The sequence below is a fragment of the Cydia fagiglandana genome, chromosome 3, assembly GCF_963556715.1.
Source record: "Cydia fagiglandana chromosome 3, ilCydFagi1.1, whole genome shotgun sequence".
Taxonomy (NCBI): domain Eukaryota; kingdom Metazoa; phylum Arthropoda; class Insecta; order Lepidoptera; family Tortricidae; genus Cydia; species Cydia fagiglandana.
Window position 1 is genome coordinate 610250 of NC_085934.1, and position 21941 is coordinate 632190.

Here is a 21941-nt window from a genome sequence, read left to right on the forward strand (position 1 = left end):
CTTTGTTAAAAAAGATTTATTTTATTTACAATTATAACATTTATAACCTAACATTAAGACATTCAATTGTTCCAATGGCTTGTTGGCAACTTGCAAATAATATTTTCACATGTTAATAATTAACATCTGTAACACTAACACCAGGTCACAGAATAATTAACCCTTTAACCGCCAGAGTCTGATATATAAGACATTACATATCCAGCTCATTTTGCCACAGTCTGATAAATAAGACAAAGATCTGATTTGGTTTTTACAGCACATTTATAACTCCCGTAACTATGCCAACCTTACTCTGCGTGGTACAATTACTGTCGGTGGCGACACGAGCAAGCTCGATCAAAAATTGCTGGCGGTTAAAAGGTTAATAGTATGTACTAGGTACAAAAGACTCGCTCTCTAACAAAACGCGTCTGTTACGATCGGCACAGATATGGCCGCTAGGTGGCGACAGCGCCACGCGCGGCTTATGGCAAACCCCAAAATTGGGCCGGAACCAAGGGGTCAACGTTTTCTGTTCTCTTTCACGACGCAGCAACTAGTATCATTTCTCTCTCCTCGCTCTTTTAAAATGCCGTTTGTCAAAAAAGGACAACCATACTGTTGACAAGGTGGACTTCAAATCAAGTGTTGCCTTTCTTGATGCGCCCAGGCTGTGTATGTGTGCGTAAAAGCGTATATGTGTGCTCTTTTAGGGATGTGAAAAGTCGATTTTAATCATGTTATATATCGATAAACGCTACACAGCGGAACGAAATAGCGATTAATTGAAGCTTCAATATCTTCGTTAAACATAAACATAATTGAAATGCTAATGGATAATGAATATATTATAATATAATTCAATTATTGCGGAACACCTATTTTAGGAGGTATGTATGTATTTTAATTAAATATCTGAACTTTCCCTTGGTTCCCTGCTGGGACGTGACTATAAAATTGTGATCTGATAACCACAATAAAGAATAAAAGCGTTTTTGGTCATTTTAGGTATCGTTAAGCCTTTGAAGTAAAATTAAAATTGCAAGAAATGTCGATAGTTTATCGATATGACTTTATCGACATGGCTACAGCAACGTGGGCCTCATTGTTAATCGTACACTAAACAAAAGTGGCAACAGTGACAGCTCGCTGAGACACCGTCTATATATATATTATGTCTATGGCCGGAACGGATGTACTTTTAGCTATCTGTAGCAAAGCGACGAAACCGCGGAGTGAGCCACGCTTGACCAGGTGTAGTTAGTCTTTTAAGCTGGCCATTTAGGACCATGAGCTCTCATAGTCCTAAACGGTCAGGGGTTGAACAACAGTCTAATCAAATTCCAAGTATATAATTATATGTAAGATGTCCAATGCATGCTTATATATGATCTTGATGATACGGACACTAGAACCCGTATTTGGACTGAGTCTGCCGCTTGGATTGCCTGTTGTTGGCCCATTGGTTCTGTAGCTCCACCTCATTCGCTTTGGCCTGAAAAACGATAATACAATTATTTATCCTCTTGTCCAGTGGCGGATTTCCCATAAGGCACAGTAGGCCCGGGCCTAGGGCGGCGAGATATTAGGGGCGGCAAATTGTGACAAAAAATTACCTGATGATAACTAAAAATAACTCAAAATTAGGCCAGGCAACGAATTCTCAAAAAAAGATAGGTACCTATAGAGGGAAATGCTTGAAACACAATTTTTGACTTATATCTTAGTTTTTCGCTTATATCTCGGAAACTATGCGTTCTAACGACCTGATCATTATACAAAATGAAAGTTGGTTAAATTTGCTACAAGCTACAATTTTTACGATACGAGTATCTTGAGGGCCCTCCACACTAGTGCGCGAATCGCGGCGCGAAGCCGCGAATGCGAGTGTGACGTCGATTTCGCAGATTGTTGACGCCTTCGCACCTTGTTCCCCGTTTATAGGGTTCCGTACATCAAAAGCAAAAAAAAAACGGAACCCTTATAGGATCACTCGTGCGTCTGGCTGTCCGTCTGTCACAGCCTATTTTCTCTGTAACTGCTGGAGCAATTCAGTTGAAATTTGGCACACATATGTAAGTTTGTGACCCAAAGATGGACGTGTAACGTAAATAAATGAATTTTAAATATGGAGGACATTTTTGGGGGGTAAATGAGAAAATTTTAAAATAAAGTTTTTCAAACTATATCGTGTTACATATCAAATCAAAGAGCTCATTGTAAGAATCTCCATTTTTTTTTAATAATTCTAGGATAAGTAGTTTAGCAGTTATTCGAGAAAATAGGCAATAGCCTTTTTTGATTTTTTGAATGTTTTTGTAGGTACACAAAAAGTCAATGTTATTGGTAAAACTGTCACTTATAAAATTTAATAAGTTCCTTATTTTTTTTGTAAAACCTATGTTCCTATGATCATGTCACAAGGACGTATAGTTTCTGAGATATAATAAGCGAAAAACAAAAAATGTGACCTTCAAGCCCAACCCCCCTACCCCCGGTCAAGGGGACTTTTGATATGTTCACCTCCTAACGAGTCCAAAAAAGTTACTAAGTTAAAAATGTGTCCCAAGCATTTCCCTCTATAATATATCTTTTCGTTGCCTGATCTAAATGTAGTCAATATGATGGGTGCTGATGCTGAGAAAGGGGCGGCTACAAGGCTTGGGGCCTAGGGCGGCAAAGACTGCAAATCCGCCACTGCTCTTGTCCTATATGATAAAGATCCTGACCGAATTTTTAGCCTATATTATTTTTGCATTTTTCTCAAGAAAGATTTCTTGCTCCATACAGCACAGGCGAGGAGTAAACCTGCGCTTTTTGACCACAACACTCGTAAATTATGAAAAGTTAATAATACTTGTAATTTTAACAGTATTCTAATTAGAGATAGTGCACTCGAATCGAACCCTCATAACTCATAGGAAAAAACCCTACATACCAATAGGTTGGAAAATTTGGAGTGATAAAACTAGTCAATCATTTCTTTTTGTGTTCCGAGTCCCAATATACGATTGTGAACACTGAAACAAACCACGTGTGAACAACTGAACATACCTGGTGAGCGAGATAGGTGATCTGGTGCTTCCTCTTCTGCTGGCTGGTGGGCTCGTTGCCTTTCCTCTTGCTGCTGGAGACCCGCTTGCTGGTATCGTCCGTCAGCCCCTTGGCCAGCCACTCGCGAGCGTCCGCGAGGACCTCGCTCTGGTTGACGTCCACTATTTGGATGTCCTCGCGCTTGCGTTTGCCTCGGGCTCCACATAGTTTCATGATCTGAAAATGTTATAGTATTTTTTTTGATTCATCATCATCATCTCAGCCATAAGACGTCCACTGCTGAACATAGGCCTCCCCCTTTTTTGGGGGGTGAATGCCATAATCGCCACGCTTGGCAGGCGGGTTGGCGATCGCAGTTGAGTACACCGCATTTGAGGGACGCTGCTGCCCGTCCACCGGTGGTCTTGGACATGGTTTAAGGACATACCCGGGTCAGTTTTTTTGATTAGTTTATAATTATAAAGATTAGTTTCCGATTCGCCGGATTTTTGCGGATTCTCATGTAGTCGGATTGTGACGTAATTAAATTCGGCGAAACGGGAACTAATCTCTATAATGACACACTCACAAGATTAGTATTGTTTTTTTTTTACAGTTGTATGTTTTAAATATGTACATGTATGTACTCAGTGGATATGTAATAAAATAAATAGGAATGTTCCTTATTGAATGACCTTCCATAAAAAATTTAAATAATAAAAGATGATCAAAAGTTCAAGACTTTAGGGGTCATCCGTTAATTACGTCACACGAATTTCTAGGTTTTTTGACCCCTCCCCCCTCCTTGTCACACTTGGTCACATTTGGCAAACCTCTCCCCCCTAGTGTGACGTCACATTTTTTCTACGAAATCACCAAATCGAATTAAGTTAATACCTATTATTAATAATATTTTATCAAAATATTTTTGACGATATAAATATTAGTAATTTTTTAAAAACTTGTTACTCAAATGTACAGCGAATAAAATAATTTAAATAAATTTTCGGTTACTGATGAAGTTAAAGTGACGTCACAAAGTTTGTGTCTCCCCCCTCCCCCATGTCACAATATGTCACATTTTCTTGACCCCCTCCCTCTCCCTAAACGTGTGATGTAATTAATGGATGACCCCTTATGGTGCATATTCACTCTCAACCTCATGATCTTATCCCATACAACTTTGTATGGCTAATCTGCTATATTAGTCATGACTATGAATTTAGTATATTTTAATTACATTGATCATGATTGATTTAACTGTTTTGTTTAAAAAATAAAATACTTACCGCCTCTTCATCTAATGCATCATTACTTGATCCCTGTGCTGGGTATCCATTCCCATATCCAGTGCTAGCCTCATATTGATAACCATAACTACTAGATTCCGAATATTCTGGCTGCACTTCATTCTCAACTGTATCAGCCTTGAAATAGGATTGAATATCCCTTGGCTCCTTTAGAGCTGGAACATTTTCTTCTTTTTTTAAACTGACTTTTTCGTCAATGTCCAACGGCACGTCTTCTGGCAGTTCAACTGGTTTATTAATAGAGAAGAAATCATTCTGTACTTCATCATCACTATCATCCGAATAGTCCATGGCCAGGCTTGGTTTATCTTTTTTAATTGGTGGCAAAGGCTCTTTTTTCTTTACAGTTGGATTTGGCTTTGGTTTTTGAGTGAGAACGTGAGGTATTAAGGATTTTGTTGTTGCCAACACTGCATTTCTTGGTTGCGGCAGTATACTTAGCAGGCCCGACTTTTTCTGAAAGAAAAATATTAGTAAAAAAAGTAAAGTAAAATTGTAGATCAGTGATAATAAATGTATGGACCAAATCAAGTTACAGATATGTCATATTCCAATTATCTAAACTTTGAAATACCTAGTATATAACTTATTTCTGGTAGATCAGCAGGGCGTCACTAGGGGCTGCCTTCTCCTAGACCCTAGAGCAGTGTTTTACAAACTTTTTCATGATGCGACTGCCTTAGACGAACATGTATGCCTCTCCCCCTCTCTTTGTCCCTCCTCCTCTCTCATATCAACTGTCCCCACTAGCCCATCAGCCATATCAACTGCCGCCCCCTAGCTCCTCAAATGGCGACGCCCATACCCAGTTGCAATAAACTTTACTTACCCCATTCATTTTCTTAGGTTTTACTGCAGGTGCTGTGTCTTCTACATCTCTGAACTAAAACAAAAGAAATTAATTAATCAAAAGAAGAAGGAAGGTTTTTTGAAGGTTATTAAAATTTAAATGATTAAAATACTTACATCACTGAGTGAAGGTACTGTAATTTTAGCTTTAGGCTTCACGATGGGGATGTCAGTTTCTTTTTTGTGTAAGAATTCGTCGTCTTCCTCTAACACGGCTGGCTTTTGGTTCGAAGGTTGGGGAAGTAGGTTGAACAAACTCTGGCCTTGCAATTCCACATTATCCTCTGATTCGGGGTTTGATACTGATGGGTCTGTAACTAATAAAGGTTTTCTTGTTGAAATAATACGAATCAACAGTTTGAAAAGAAATATAATTCGACAAATTAAATTCGAGAGACTTACCTGTTTCTTTCTTGTTTAAAATGACTGCAGAAGCTGCAGCTCCTTCGTTAACTTCATCCTCAAATTCACTAGAATCACTATTGTCATAAGCTACTAAAGCCATGATGATAGTTTTGAATTAATGTTATAAAACGAGTATTTTTTATTACAAATGTTTACTTTCGATTCTTCTTCACTTTTGTTTGACAGATGACTATGAGCACGTAATGAGTCCGGTTAATACACGACCAAATAATGTACAGCCCAATAATAGGCGTCCACTTTTTTGGATGCGTATTATTGGGTTGTACACTACTGCCCTGTTCAAAGAGTGGCTTCGTATTATTGGCACGGACCGAGCTTGTACACCCTGATAACGCTCAACCCAATAATACACGACCCAATAATACGAATCCATTTAGTGGACGCCGAATATTGGTCGCATATTATTGGCCCGTACCGATAATGTTCGACCCGGGATTGCTCAACCCAAGAATGTACAGCCCAATAATTGGCGTCCACTTTTCGCTCCACACCACAGACTATAAATATTTGACACATAGAGTGATATTCTAGGGATGGGGCGACGATTTTTAAGTTTACGATTCAATAATGTTGCCATGCGCAAAAAATAAGCAGATAATGGTAAGGTTAAGTAGCTAACATATTATCGCACCGCACCGCGACCTTGGTGCGTCGCGCCCATAAGTAAGAGCGAGAAAGAGATATATTTTTCTTCCAGACGGAAACAATTGTTCGATCCATGAAATGTATACTTGGTCAAGCAGATCTGGTCAGTAGAAAAAGGCGGCAAATTTGAAAAATTTAGGCGCGTAGGAATCTCTTCCCATAGAAAATTAGAATTTCGCGCCTTTTTTTATTGATAAGATTTGCTAAACCAGCTATAATTAAGCCCGCTCCACACTCGTGCGCGAATCGCGGCGCGAAGCCGCGAACGCGAGTCTGGAGTCGATTTCGCATATCAGCGAACTAGACTCCACACTCGCGTTCGCGGCTTCGCCCGCGATTCACGCGCATAGTCTGGAGGGCGCTTTAGAATAGAATGACAGAGAAAGGTGCCTGCAATTTGCGAATTTAAAGTAGTAACACACTATCGCACCGCACCGCGACCCTTCGCACCGGTAAGTGAGGGCGAGAAAAAGATATCTGTTTCTCGCTCTCATTCATGAGTGCGACGCACCAGGATCGCGGTGCGGTGCGATAGTGTGTTAGCTACTTTAAATGAGTATAGTTTTCCTGGTTCTTAGGCCCCGTTCGCACGACAGCTTTTTCAACGCGCGTTAAAAAAAGCGTTTGAATGACACAAATGGATAACCATTTATGTATTCACACGACAACGGTGACGCTTTTTATCCAGTGTTGTTGGATTTTAGACTTTAAGCTTTGGTCGTTAAGTCGAATTTAGAGTGCGACCAGATTCAAGCGCTTTCTTAACGCGCGTTGAAAAAGCTGTCGTGCGAATGGGGGCTTACTGACTGTCAAATTGGTTTGACGAACTATAATTAAGTCTTCGTCACACAGGCGCGTTTTACGGGTGGCGCGCGAGCGGGGCGTGAGCGTTTTATATGTAAAGTAGCTATAGGTGGTCAAGCAAATCTTGTCAGTAAAAAAAGGCGTGAAATTAAAATTTTCTATGGGACGATATCCCTTCGCGCCTACATTTTTCCAATTTGCCGCCTTTTTCTACTAACAAAGAAAAGAGATATACGTTTCTCGCTCTCACTTATGGGTGCGACACTCCAAGGTCACGGTGTGGTGCGATAGTCTGTTAAGCCCCCCATTCACACTCTACCTTGTAGTTCGCCTCGTAATCTGTCTCGTTGGGTAGGATCGTGTATGGGGGTTGCGGACTACGAGCCGTCCTACAAACTCAAGTAGGATGCCATAGTACCCCGGCTACTCACGTAACGATAAATCGTTGCGATAAAACTGTGCAGTCCGACTGTGCAGATAAATCGAACCGTGTGTATGTCGATTATCGTAACGATTTGTCATACACACGGTCCGATTTATCTGCACAGTCGGACTGCACAGTTTTATCGCAACGATTTATCGTTACGTGAGTAGCCGGGGGTACTGGTGATGGACGGCAAAACAGAGGGCCTACCGCGAACCACGTTCGACGTGTTGCCCCTCTGTCGCGCGTGTAAATTCGTACGTAAGTGTGACAGGGAGGCAGCACGTCCAACGTGGTTCGCGGTAGGCCCTTAGTACCGTGTGTAAGCTATTTCTTGAGCCCCCTCCAGACTATGCGCGTGAATCGCGGGCGAAGCCGCGCACGCGAGTGTGGAGTCGATTTCGCTGTCTGCGAAAATCGACTCCACACTCGCGTTCGCGGCTTCGCCCGCGATTCACGCGCATAGTCTGGAGGGGGCTTTGCTCCGTAGTCCTGTGAGGCGGACTACAAAGTAGGATGGTGTGTGAGCTATATCTTACTCGGAGTAATTAACAATGGAGCCGCCATTAACAGGCGTTCCCCTCTGTCGAAAATAGGCGGCCAATGGTCAACCTCATGTCAACCATATGTATGGACTGACGTTTATCTGACATGACGTACCTATACATTTGATGTGCCCCTCCCCCGCAAAAAACGGCAGACTATTTTGTACCGAAAATTTTAGACATGGCGTCTCCGTTGGTTATATCCTCCAAGATATCTTACACCGTAGTCCTGCGAGGCGGACGACAAGGTAGGAGTGTGAATGAGGGGCTTTAGCTACGCGGCGCGCCCCGCTCACGCGCCGCCCGGAAAACGCGCCTGTGTGACGAAGCCTTTACAGAGAATTCTTATTAATAGTTTTTAACAGAAGTAGACCGTTGGATCTGACCTAAGTTTCTGAGTTACACACTCTCTTTTTGTATTATTTAACGAAGACTTCCTTATTCCTTCGGGACTGATCGAATCGGTCGATTTGATCAGTAATGAAATTGGCGTCAATCTCAAATTTTAGATTTATGGTGATATTAGAGCCCTCTAAATTGAATAAACGGATATGTCCTTAAACCACGTCCAAGACCACCGGTGGACAGGCAGCAGCGTCCCTCAAATTCGGTGTACTCGACTGCGATCGCCAACCCGCCTGCCAAGCGTGGCGATTATGGCATTCACCCCCCAAAAAAGGGGGAGGCCTATGTTCAGCAGTGGACGTCTTACGGCTGAGATGACGATGATGATGATGAAATTGAATAAATGCCCCAGAACGAAAATACTAACCTCACAAATTGGTATTCTTGCGTCCGCACCTCATTTTATCGGTAATATCGGTCATTATCGGTGGTTGAATTCGGTGAGCCAAATTGGTATTTGCGTCCGCACCTAAGCGTGCACAAATAACAGATGCACGTGAAATATTAGCTGAACTAGCTCACAGATTAATAATATGTGTCTACAGATTAGTATAGCCGCCCGTCATACTTTTTTTTTCTATTTATTTTTAGAGCTTGTCACTGAGGTGAACATGTCGCTCCATAAAAAACTACAAATTTATACATTCTTACAACTAACTTATTCTATATACTAAAGCCTTTCGTACAAGCTGCAATAGCGCCATGGCAGCATCCGATGAAGGAGCAGCCAGGACACTATTGCAGCCCCCAACATAGCATTATGGCTTACGCCCGTCATACTGGGTCATACTGAACAACTTTTTCTATCGGACCAACCCCGAAATCCCAAAAAAAATATTGGCCTTCCCATAGAAAACTTCGACATCCACTCGATCAAAATGTATGAAACGGCCAAAAAAACTTAAGTGATTACGAAGTTGGTCCCATTATAAATGTCATAACTGAAAAATTTGAATTTGATGTTTGTAGCGGTGATTGCTAAAGGGGCTTATACATAGAACACGGACCTAATGTAACGATGCATTTTTACAAATCGGTCGTTACAGCCGGTCGCAACGACGGACTCTAAGCCCCCATTCGCACGAGAGCTTTTTCAACGCGCGTTAAAAAAGCGCTTGAATCTGTCCGCACTCTAAATTCGATTTAATGACCAAGGCTTAGGTAAGTCGAAAATCTAACAACGCGTGATAAAAAGCGCCACCGCTGTCGTGTGAATAAATACACATGTATCGATTGGTGTCATTCAAACGCTTTTTTAACGCGCGTTGTAAAAGCGCCCGTGGGAATGGGGGCTAAAGGCGTATCCTGACCAGATCCTGACTAGTAAATTTTTCGCCAATCTGATTAAATTGCCCAATCGAATCAGGAGGTGCGGATGCAAACACCAACTTGGTTCGCCGAATTCAACCGCCGATATTGACCGATATTACCGATAAAATGAGGTGCGGACGGTTGAATACCAATTTGTGAGGACTGACGCCACACTGTGGGCTGAAATTAGGCTGTCATTGACATAGAAACCGAAGTTGTTATTTTTATGTTTTCTTGATTGAAATCGGTTTTGCTAGGCATTGTAACCTATGAATTTTAGACGATTAGGAATGAAAGTTGTGGAATGAGAGTTACGAATTAAAAAAAAAATCGGGTTGCACTCCTGGAGTGCCGACAGAAGTGAAAACTCAATGACTAGTCCAAAATGTCTGCAGCACTAAGCACTACCTATGTATAATTGACCCATCCTCCTTACTATTGAAAAACTTTAGTTCCGAAATTGCTGGCTAGTGAGCTTAAATTTGTAGCGTTAATTGTTTAAAATTCGAATAGAAATTGTAAAGTTACCTTGCAGACCTCGCATCTAAATATATTGAGTTTTCACTTTTATTAGCGATTTTATCAAGATGTATAAGACGGTCAAGCAAATCTTGTCAGTAGAAAAAGGCGCGAAATTCAAATTTTCTATGAGACGATCTCCCTTCGCGCCTACATTTTTCAAAATTGCCGCCTTTTTCTACTGACAAGATCTGCTTGACCAAGTTATAGCTTTATTGAATTATATTTGAATAAAGTTAGAATGTAACTGTGAGATTCTCGTATTTCAGCCCGTACAAGATTAGAACATTGAGCTTTATTGCTTAAATAATATAAAAGTTCCAGTTTTAAATAATTCACCTGATTATGATACGTTATGACCTGGTTATGACTAAAGTTCTTTGGTGAATAACATTGTGCGTGACACATGACGTCAGCCGTCGTCGTCGTCGTTACGCGTTATGTGTTACGCTGTATCGAGTTTAAGCCAAGCGCGCACCACGATTTTTTGTCGCGCGATAATTTAGTCGCAGAAATGTAACGTATGGGTTTATATGGCGGTGCGCGCATATGCGACAAAAAAATCGCAGCGATTTTAAAATTGTGATTTGTTACATTTTTCCGCGACAGCGCGCGACGCGATTGTCGCAAAGTGAATTGCAGCATACGAAGCTGTATGGCCCCGCGCGCACTGCGATAATAAAATCGCAGCCGGGACCTCAGTCGGCATTTCGCTCTCCAAGCGTCAACATATCGGAACCTGCTTCTCCAATGGAGTTACAAGATGAGACGCTAGATGTTGACCGTTTAATTATAGAAATAGAAGGAGATCACCTTTGTGGTATAAATACTCAGTCATACAGCGATTGCATATTGTTTCACGACAAGCGACTGGTACGACATCCATGTCGAGAATGAACAAATCGTCGACTTTTTCATCGCAGTGCGCGCACTGAATTTTCTGCGATAAATTACAGCGCGATTCTAAAATCGTGTCGCAAAAATTAAAATCGTGGTGCGCGCTTGGCGTTATCATTTTTTCCCCACCTCAAAAAGTGCTCAGCGCCGCTAAAGAAGTTTTCACTTCAAAAAAATGTATGGAGCAGGAACAAAAAATCATTATTACTTACTCAAGAAACAAAACAAACCGTAATATCTTCGCAGGTGGTTATACTACGAATTATTTGTGATTTTTTGGCATACTACATAATGTGCGTCAAGCAAATCTTGTCAGTAGCAATGTAAAGCAAACTAAAGTAGGGCAACACTCAAAGAGTAGTATTGCGCTAAGAAAAGCAGCAATGTACAATGTACATCGAACCAAAACTTTTTTTTCCGCTGAGCGCGCCCTGTTACGTACGTCAATTCAAATTGTCACTCGTGGATTCTCTATTGAAAACGTTTGAAATTGTTATTAAATGGTATGGACGGACAATTTAAAAGCGGTGTGTAGTGAATTTGAAGATCTCAAAATAAAATTAGAAGTGGAATATACTTTTAAACAAGAATGTAATGAATAAAATCATTGCTTCAGCAGATAGATGTCCTATTGGATTTTAATATTTTTTAATAGACTGATCAGTTGGAACTGTAAGCATTGTAGGCACCTTAGCTTTGATTAAGCACAATTTTATTTAATATATTGGTATTTAATGGTGACACAGCAGCAATATCTCTTGAAATAGAATCGATTCACAATGTAAACAAAGATGATGGCTGTCATTCGCGATCCACATTCCACAGATAAAACACAGATGACACGCGATTTTCGAATTATTCGAACACAGTGTTGCTAACCCGCGATTTTTCAAATTTGCCGCCGTTTGCTACTGACAAGATTTGCTTGACCCAGTATATTATTATATCCGTCACGGGTGCGGCTTTTTTTAAAATCATTAATTGTTTCTATGGGAAAAGCACAAAAACCAAAGTCAACATATATACCTATTAAGATTTTTTTGACTGAAATGGGTCTTGCCCAGTACCTATGTTTATGCTAAGTTGTAAGTTTCAGACGATTTGAGTCGAAAATACTAGTTATGATTTTTTTTCAAACAAAATGTATTTAGTAGTGTCCGACCGAAACATGTTTTTTTGCCGAAACCGAAACCGAAACCGAATGTTCGGCTTTGGCTCTAGTTTCGGCCGAAACCGAAACCGAAACCGAAACTTTTGTAGACTTGTTAGAATCGTTGAAAAAATGACATAAAACCGCTTTTACACACATATTATGGGGCTGTCAACACCCAATGTCCTTGAAATTTATGTTACTTAAGCAGTTTTTTAAGAAAATTACTAGAGTTAGACCAAGATAATTCTGCAACGATTTTGATAACACACGCAATGCAAGTGTTATTTTAAACGTCAAAACTTCTATGAAATAAGACGTATAAATAACATTTGCACTAGTTGCACTGCGTATGCTATCAAAATCATTGCAGAATTTTCTTGGTGTAACTCTATTCATTCACCAGTCAAGCTAACATGTAGATACAGGGTCAAGCAAAAACGCGAGCGCAGCGAGCGCGAAATTTTTTGTTAATAATATCGCAAGGCCGGGTACCGATCTTCACCTGGGCCTAAAAGTCCGAAGTGCCCCAGTGAGGCGAACTTTCATGCGAAGTCAAAGCCGTGCTTCAGGCTTCAAAATAAGTAGTTGAGCACAGACTCCAACCAATGTCCATTGTATTAAAAAGCGAGACCGCAGGCTGAGCATGGCGCAGCGAGGCCAAAGGCTAAGCTGAAGTAGAGGACATGTGGAACACAAACCAATGGTAAATTGAGGTAAAAAGTGAGGCTAAGGTTGAGCATTCGTATGAAAAACTGTACTGGGGGCACTTTTAAGGGTTTTTTCTTCGTTTTAATCAATAGTCAGCTGTTCAGCCTCGCAAAATATTAACTATTGAGAAAATCAACTTTGCAGCACTAGTTGAGCGTAACCTTTAGCCTCGCTTAAAATTTGTCATTAGAGGTAGATAGGAAAATGACTGAATAAGTGATTAAATAAGAGCGAAAAAGACATCGTTCGACTCGGGCCGAGCGGATACTCGGCCAATGGCTATCTCATTCACTCCGATACAATCAGACAGTGTGCGCGTTATAGGTATTGACAGCCTCTTAAGACTGAGTCGACCGTCCAGTGGCGCCCTCACTAGTGGAATTGTGTTTTATAATAAACCAATTAAATTATGTAGGTACCTATACCACCTATACATGAATCAGTATATGTACCTAGATATTAATATTGTTGTCCTACTTATTCCCCAACTTTTGGTCTTTGTCCGAAGTACCATTTCGTAAGTTTCGGCCCGGCCGAAAGGTTCGGCCGTATTTTGGCCGAAACCGAAACTACGGCCGAAACATGATTTTTTGGCCGAAACTGGCCGAAACCGAAACCGAACCTTCGGTCGGACACTAGTATTTAGCCGGTACAAAAAATCAAAATATCTCACAACAGTTGACTTTGGTTTTCGTGCTTTTTCCATAGAAACAATTAATGTTTTTTTTAAAAAGCTGCACCCGTGACGGATATATGTAATATGCCAAAAAATCACAAATAATTCGTAGTATAACCATCTGCGAGGATATTACGGTTTGTTTTGCGGTTCTTGAGTAGGTACTTAATAATGATTTCTTGTTTCTGCTCCATACATTTTTTTTAAAAAAATTCGTAACTCGACAATTTTCATTCCAAAGCGTGTAAAATTCATAGAGTCGGACCAAAAAAAGTCTGCAGCGGATTTGATAGCCCACGCAGTGCAAGTGTCATTTAAACGTCATAATTTCATAGAAGTTGACGTTTAAAATAACACTTTCACTGCGTGGGCTATCAAATCCGCTGCAGACTATTCTTGATCTGACTGATCCTAGCAAAACCTATTTCAATCAAGAAAACATAAAAATAACAACTTCGGTTTCTATGTCAATGAGAGCCGAATTTCAGCCCTCAGTGCGCCAGTATTTTCGTTCTGGGGCATTTTTTCAATTTAGAGGGCTCTTAAAGGCCCCTGTACACAAGGGACCAGCGCCGGCCACTCCAAGGGACGCAGCCATGCGGTAGAATGAGATAGCAATAACACTTGCTCCCTCTAACGCACAAATGCATCCCTTGGAGTGGCCGGCGTTGACCCATTGTGTATAGTTCGTAGTTTTGTAACAGAGCCCGGCGGCTAATCCTATTGTTTATTGTTAAGTAAAACCGCACGTGCTACTTACTTGCAAAAAAGGGCCATACTTATTCTATTTGACACCTGAGCGCGGGCTAGTCCAACGCTCAAAAAACCAGTGTAGGTGCGCTCTCCGATAACGCGCCTTTGTTACGCATCTCGATGACACATTTTAGACTGGTTCTGTAGTGTTCGACTCGCCAGCACTCAGGAACCGAAGTACGCAGGTTTTTATGCAGGTGGTTGTGGCACGTGGCACGAGCGGTTTTACTTAACAATAAACAATAGGATTAGCCGCCGGGCTCTGCGTTTGGTTTCCAGGCGGCCCACCGCGAAAACTGAAATTCGCAAATTGCGGGGATCTTTAACTTTTACTACTTCTTCTTTAGGTGCCATATCCTCTACGAATGTCGACTACCACAGTCCGGAACTCTTCTCTATTCGCAGCTTTTCTGCCATGGGGGCTAAAAGTTCTCTTTAGATGTAGTTCAGAGTACGCTGGAAAGCCGCTACACCGTTGGTGACCCCGAACTGATATACCATGGTACATGGTACCATATAATTTACCATTTGCTTCAAACGCGGTGTATATTCGTTCTTTTTGTAGAATAGGTACTTATACATAGGTACTTATACAGGATGTCCAGTAATTAATGGACAACCTTCCAACCATCGACAGTGCACCTTAGGCTGGTCCAGAAAATGCACTTATAGGTCTAGTAAAAGTTTCGTGGTTTTCGAGATAATCGCACTTTTAAGTATGTCTTTTTTATTAGTTAGCACCATATTTCACTTTAATCACCATCTAGGCCATATCTTTGTTTGTAGAAATGTAAATAGCATGTGTGATACCATTTTAGAATCAGTATTAGATACTTAATAATAATACTAAACGGTTCGTTTTTTTTTAAATAAATAATACTAAAAATGTAACATTTGACGTTTTTTGAGTACCAAATCTTGACATCCGCATCCGCATCCGCGGATGTGAGGCTTTAAATATCCGCCTCCGCGGATGTCATAAAAAATCTGCATCCGCAACATACCTGGTTCGCATCAAGGCGACCCTCATCGCACATATATGTCTTATTGCTCGTTTTCGGGCCAAGTCTTGAAACCAGGACCTAACATTGGTTACGCGACCTCTTAAAAGGTGTTCTTCCACTCAACGCGGTGTGTTGCTAGGTCTTTCCATGAGTTGCAGTTCTTTATTGTTAAACGCAATCATATTACGCTTTACGCAGTCTTTAAAGCGGAGTAATGACGTCTTTTACGTTGCACTTGCCTAATAGCACTGTCCATTCGTTAAACATGCCCTAGCCGCCGCAAACGTCTCTGTTTGAGTAGCGCGGTCTCAGATTATAAGCGCGGTGATACTAGGAAGCTTAGCAAACTCCAGCGCACTTTCGTTGGGAACCAGTAACCCTGTCTTTCCATGTTATGTTTAGTAAGTATACCATACCTACCTACTCCGAAGGCAGCGCACGTGGAAGGTGTTAATTCAGTCTTCGCTCCTGATTAGCTTACGACGTCCAGGTTTCGGCCCCCTACAAGAGTATTCTCTAAAGACACAAGTTTGGTAGACAGTCATTATGGTTAAGGTGTTTGTTATTCCATACGAGTACTCTTGCATATAGTCCTTCGGTTTGCATTATAAGAATTCAGCTGTGACCCAGTTACACCTATACAAACTCTTTAGATAGAAATAGGTTTTTTTACCTTTTATTTTAGCATAGGTTTTTTTTAACGTAGTAAGTAATAGTTCCCTACGGTAAGTACCCTAAAAAGGGCAGCAAAATTAAGCCTACCAAAAATAAACGAAGTATTAAACACATTGGCTGCCCACCATCCTTTACCTAAAGTGTATCTCCCACGCCCCTTACAAATTTAGTGATCCCAGCATCTGACTATACATGTATTACTGAGGTCAATAAAGAGGTAACGAGCTTTCGATTCCACTGGTGATGCTCATGGGCACACAGAGAAGATTACGTGATCGCAACGGTGATGTTCAATGTTCATGGCAGCCAACGTGTTAAAAGATTAGCCTGCCAGGCTTTCCAGTTATATTAGGCTATATTGGTGTGCATATAAGTGAAACAACGACATATGTGCAACGTCTTGTAATATATTGATAATGATTGTAAATATATTTATGGAAGCATAGATTAAGTACATACATTTAATGTAGGCAATGACTAATGACATTCATACATTTATACAAATTGATAATAAAAATATTATTTAAAGTACATCATTATGGTCTTATTTTCCCGCACTAGTGCGTAAAATAGCACTTTTCGTGCGTATGTCAAAAGCTTAAAGGGCCATGTACTGTAAAACTTTGTACGATACACGTGCGAATAGGTAATTTGCAAATCGTGTGGATTTAAAACACTCCCTTCGGTCGTGTTTTAATTTATCGCCACTCGTTCGTATTTCCTCTTTTCCGCACTTGTATCGTAATAGTACATTTCGATGCTAGTGCGGAAGGTATGTCATTACTTCACGAGTACCGAGATATCTTGCCACGAGCCGCAGGCGAGTGGCAAGACTCGGGACGAGTGAAGAATGACATTTCCGCACGTGTATCGAACGACGTTTTTTAATACAGTTGCGAAAAAATAAGAAAAACATTGTTAATCGTACACTAAACAAAAGTGGTAACAGTGACAGCTCGGTTAGACGTCGTCTTTAAGTATATTATATCTATGGGCGTTTGGCAGCTATTCCGTTCCATTCAGTCAACTTATTAAGAACGGAATTTTCAATATTGAATATTAAAAAATAAACGTGTTATAATGATGAAGAGGTAAGTAATTAAATATGAAATATGTAATATTTTTCGTATTCTTACATTAACGGTAGGTTTTTATGCTGATTACGACGTTTAAAGGAAACTAATATTAACACTCATCAATAAGTAGTCGTGAATTGGAACAAGTATAAATTTAAAAAAATTGGAAAAGTAAAAAGCACTAGTTCGAGATAACCAACTTTCCGCACGCTAAACAGCTACGTAAAGTAGCACTTTTTGAGCAACTGTATTAAAAATAACTATTCGCCGCCCTAGGCCCCAGGCCCTGTATAGCCGCCTCTTTCAATAGCACTTGAAAGAGGGTTCTATGAGGTTCATGTTGTTCAAACTAAACAGTGATAGTGATACGTTTCAGCACTAGAATATTATATTTTTCACCACACCTACTCGGAAAGGCTCACTTAGCACTTCAAAAACTGATAGCAAAGTTGCATTTTATTCACATGTGAGGCAAAGTAATCAAATGCAAATTTTGAGTTGTTTTCTTATGTTTGCCGGTAGAATTGACTTTTATGATGATTTTGGATGATAAATATTTTTTAATACAGTTGCTCAAAAAGTGCTACTTTACGTAGCTGTTTAGCGTGCGGAAAGTTGGTTATCTCGAACTAGTGCTTTTTACTTTTCCAATTTTTTTAAATTTATACTTGTTCCAATTCACGACTACTTATTGATGAGTGTTAATATTAGTTTCCTTTAAACGTCGTAATCAGCATAAAAACCTACCGTTAATGTAAGAATACGAAAAATATTACATATTTCATATTTAATTACTTACCTCTTCATCATTATAACACGTTTATTTTTTAATATTCAATATTGAAAATTTCGTTCTTAATAAGATGACCATAGACTTAATAATATATAAAGACGGAGCCTCAGCGAGCTGTCACTGTTGCCACTTTTGTTTAGTGTACGATTAACAATGAGGCCCACGTTGCTGTAGCCATGTCGATAAAGTCATATCGATAAACTATCGACATTTCTTGCAATTTTAATTTTACTTCAAAGGCTTAACGATACCTAAAATGACCAAAAACGCTTTTATTCTTTATTGTGGTTATCAGATCACAATTTTATAGTCACGCCCCAGCAGGGAACCAAGGGAAAGTTCCGATATTTAATTAAAATACATTAATACCTCCTAAAATAGGTGTTCCGCAATAATTGAATTATATTATTATATTATAATATATTCATTATCTATTAGCATTTCAATTATGTTTATGTTTAACGAAGATATTGAAGCTTCAATTAATCGCTATTTCGTTCCGCTGTGTAGCGTTTATCGATATATAACATGATTAATATCGACTTTTCACATCCCTAAAAGAGCACACATATACGCTTTTACACACACATACACAGCCTGGGCGCATCAAGAAAGGCAACACTTGATTTGAAGCCCACCTTGTCAACAGTATGGTTATCCTTTTTTGACAAACGGCATTTTAAAAGAGCGAGGAGAGAGAAATGATACTAGTTGCTGCGTCGTGAAAGAGAACAGAAAAGGTTGGACCCTTGAAGATGACTGAATGGAACGGAATAGCTGTCAAACGCCCATAGATATAATATACTTAAAGACGACGTCTAACCGAGCTGTCACTGTTACCACTTTTGTTTAGTGTACGATTAACAATGTTTTTCTTATTTTTTCGCAACTGTATTAAAAAACGTCGTTCGATACACGTGCGGAAATGTCATTCTTCACTCGTCCCGAGTCTTGCCACTCGCCTGCGGCTCGTGGCAAGATATCTCGGTACTCGTGAAGTAATGACATACCTTCCGCACTAGCATCGAAATGTACTATAATAGGTAACATTAATTTGGATTTGATTTTGTTTGATATTTTACATTTATTTTAATATTTGCTTCGGGTCGGTGTGGTGAATAGTACATTTCGATGCTAGTGCGGAAGGTATGTCATTACTTCACGAGTACCGAGATATCTTGCCACGAGCCGCAGGCGAGTGGCAAGACTCGGGACGAGTGAAGAATGACATTTCCGCACGTGTATCGAACGACGTTTTTTAATACAGTTGCGAAAAAATAAGAAAAACATTGTTAATCGTACACTAAACAAAAGTGGTAACAGTGACAGCTCGGTTAGACGTCGTCTTTAAGTATATTATATCTATGGGCGTTTGGCAGCTATTCCGTTCCATTCAGTCAACTTATTAAGAACGGAATTTTCAATATTGAATATTAAAAAATAAACGTGTTATAATGATGAAGAGGTAAGTAATTAAATATGAAATATGTATATTTAGCTCAATAGTGGGACCGGATTTTTGCACTAAAAGTTTTGATAATTCTAAAGTTGAAAAAGTGATACTTATCTGATATAGGACATATTTTTAAGCATATATGCTATATATGATGAAAAGTTAGAACGAGCGTTAGATATAAATTAGGTATTTATATATTTTTAGTAATGATTTTTTAATATTGAATTAAAGTGGAATGTTTAAGTTCCATTGTTTATAATATGTATGACGCTTTATAATGTAAAATTATTAGAAATTTTTTTAACGTGCTTCTTTGTCAAACTACAATTAGCTTATTATTTTGTCGATACTGAATTAAAGTTTAATAAATCCACAACAACATATCTAAATTTATAAGTTAATAGGCAAGCTAAAAAGCTAGAAGAATAAGATATATGCTTTAGAATTAATATACGTTTTTTGTCCTATAAGATCTAATATTGAATTAGAGTCTGTAAAAATAAGTCTATTACTATAAAATAATATACGCAGCCATATTATGGAAAGTAAGAAATTTATGTGTGTAGCTTGCATTGTAATAGTAAAATCTAGTTAAAAAGGCGCGAAATTCATACATACGCCGCGCTGGTCCGTCAGTCGCCGGCGCGGCGCTCGAGAGCCTATCATAGCCTACCTATACCTCGCCCCTCGCCCCACCTCCCGCTCAGTAACACTGTCTGTCTTTTCTTATCATTCATTTGTTTGTTTACCGTGCACATATATAAATTAGATGCGGACATTACGTGAAATTAAAATATCTTATTAAGTAAAAATACCTACAGCTGGTCAATCAGATCTTGTCAGTAGAAAGAGGCGGCAAATTTGAAAAATGTAGGTGCAAAGGGATACGTTCCATAGAAAATTTGAATTTCGCGCCTTTTTTTAGTGACAAGATTTGCTTGACCAGCTATATTTCATTATCTTGACTAATATTGTAATAAAAATGTACAAGATATTCACAACTATTTTTTACTATACATAGTTTGTCAAAGGACTGTCTCATTTCAAACATAGACAGGGAGAATCATCATACTATCTTTGACTTACACTAGTACTAGCACCCAAAAGAAAAGGATGAATATAGTTTTTTGTTTTTATTTACTGACAAATTGGTTTGACCAACTATACCTATTTCTGGTTCCTATTGTCATGTCCTGTCCTATTCAACGTCAATATCATAATATGTATATTATAAACCAACTGATCAATATTACACGGTATACATCCTGAATATACAATAAGGTAAGTGGCCTCACTTACCTTATTGTATATTCCGTGTGGGCCGTATATGCCTATATATAGCCCACCTTAAATTAAAATGGTTTTTTTTAATAAACAGGATATGAAGTATGAAAAACTCACTCAAATAGGTTTCTCATTTATTTAAGTTTCTTCATTATACCAAAATAGTTATAAAAATATTACGATACTCTTGGAAAATATACCTTTTATAAAAGTCCTATTATGGGCCTTATTGAACACTACCAGTGTATTACTTAATCCCGCAAAAAATAATCATTTTGACAGTAGGTAATAACAGATTTTATTGTTTTTAACTTAAGACTTATACATATACAAATAACAATATTTGATACTTCATAACAGGAGGATTTATTTATAATAAGTGAAAATAATTATTTTGGGTCTTAATAACTAAAGATATAAAAATTGTCTAGTTTACGCGAAAATAGTATTAGTTACAGTAGTCTCATCTTTTAACATCTGGGGGCACGGCAGTGCCCCCGCCAAGACGAGAAAAGCGCAAGGGCACTATCTACCTTTTCTCGAAGAGCTTCGTCGTTTTTTGGAACCCTCATAACTTGGGGTTGGATTATACCAGATAAACAAAGTTCTCGGACTTATTAAGCATATCAATTGCATAGCTCTTATACTTTAGATTTTATTCATATCTAAAAACTTCGATTTCGTCACTGACTCACTCACTTGATGATCATCAATACCGGGTACTTCCTGAAGTCCTCTAAGAAGCTGAAATTTGGTATGTAAGATAGTTTTAGTACACAAACAACAAATAAATTCAAAAAAAATTTATCCCTAAGGGGATGAAGATGGGGTTTAATTTTGTATGGGAAATCAATAATCGCTGAACCGATTTAGTTGAAATTTGGTATGTAGATAGGTATTGTCATGGAGAAGGATATAGAATAGATTTCAACCTCAAAGTTTACCCTTACGGGGTGAAGGCAGATTTCAACCCCAAAGTTTACCCTTACGGGGTGAAGGGTTATATGGGGAATCAGTAAGAAGTACATTGTGTAACAGATGCCCCCAGATACTTATTTCAGGATTTTTAATAGTAAATCACCCCAACCCTTTAAATTAGGGGATGGAAGATTGTCATAAACAACTTACAAAAAGAAGTGAAATCCCATCAAAAACATTTTGATGTACAATGTTGCCCAAACGAAACCATAATGCTCGCACTGTCAAAAAGTTA

General features: G+C 39.2%; 2 protein-coding genes across 3 annotated transcripts in view; one reads left to right on the forward strand and one right to left on the reverse strand.

The window, feature by feature from the left end:
• Positions 1–21941, forward strand: part of LOC134679797 (coiled-coil domain-containing protein 124) — a 108078-nt gene that overhangs the window by 45109 nt on the left and 41028 nt on the right. The window lies entirely within an intron of this gene.
• LOC134679792 (proline-rich protein PRCC) lies at positions 50–5770 on the reverse strand. Of its 2 annotated transcripts, none has more exons than XM_063538678.1 (6): positions 5577–5770; positions 5292–5491; positions 5155–5208; positions 4305–4781; positions 3037–3252; positions 50–1477 (listed from the first exon to the last, which is right to left on the reverse strand). In XM_063538678.1, exons 1-6 carry the CDS (start codon positions 5677–5679, stop codon positions 1391–1393), a joined length of 1137 nt encoding a protein of 378 aa, XP_063394748.1. In that variant the 5' UTR covers positions 5680–5770; the 3' UTR covers positions 50–1390. The 2 variants fall into 2 exon arrangements, with proteins under 2 accessions (XP_063394748.1, XP_063394750.1); XM_063538680.1 differs by having other exon boundaries at positions 51–1477; positions 5292–5485.

Coding starts and splice junctions, on each gene's coding strand:
- LOC134679792 (XM_063538678.1), bottom strand. CDS start 5,679: ATGGCTTTAGTAGCTTATGACAATAGTGATTCTAGTGAATTTGAGGAT. Junction 5,492..5,576: donor TTTAAACAAGAAAGAAACAG/GTAAGTCTCTCG, acceptor AACCTTTATTAG/TTACAGACCCATCAGTATCA. Junction 1,478..3,036: donor TCACCTATCTCGCTCACCAG/GTATGTTCAGTT, acceptor ATCGTTTTTCAG/GCCAAAGCGAATGAGGTGGA.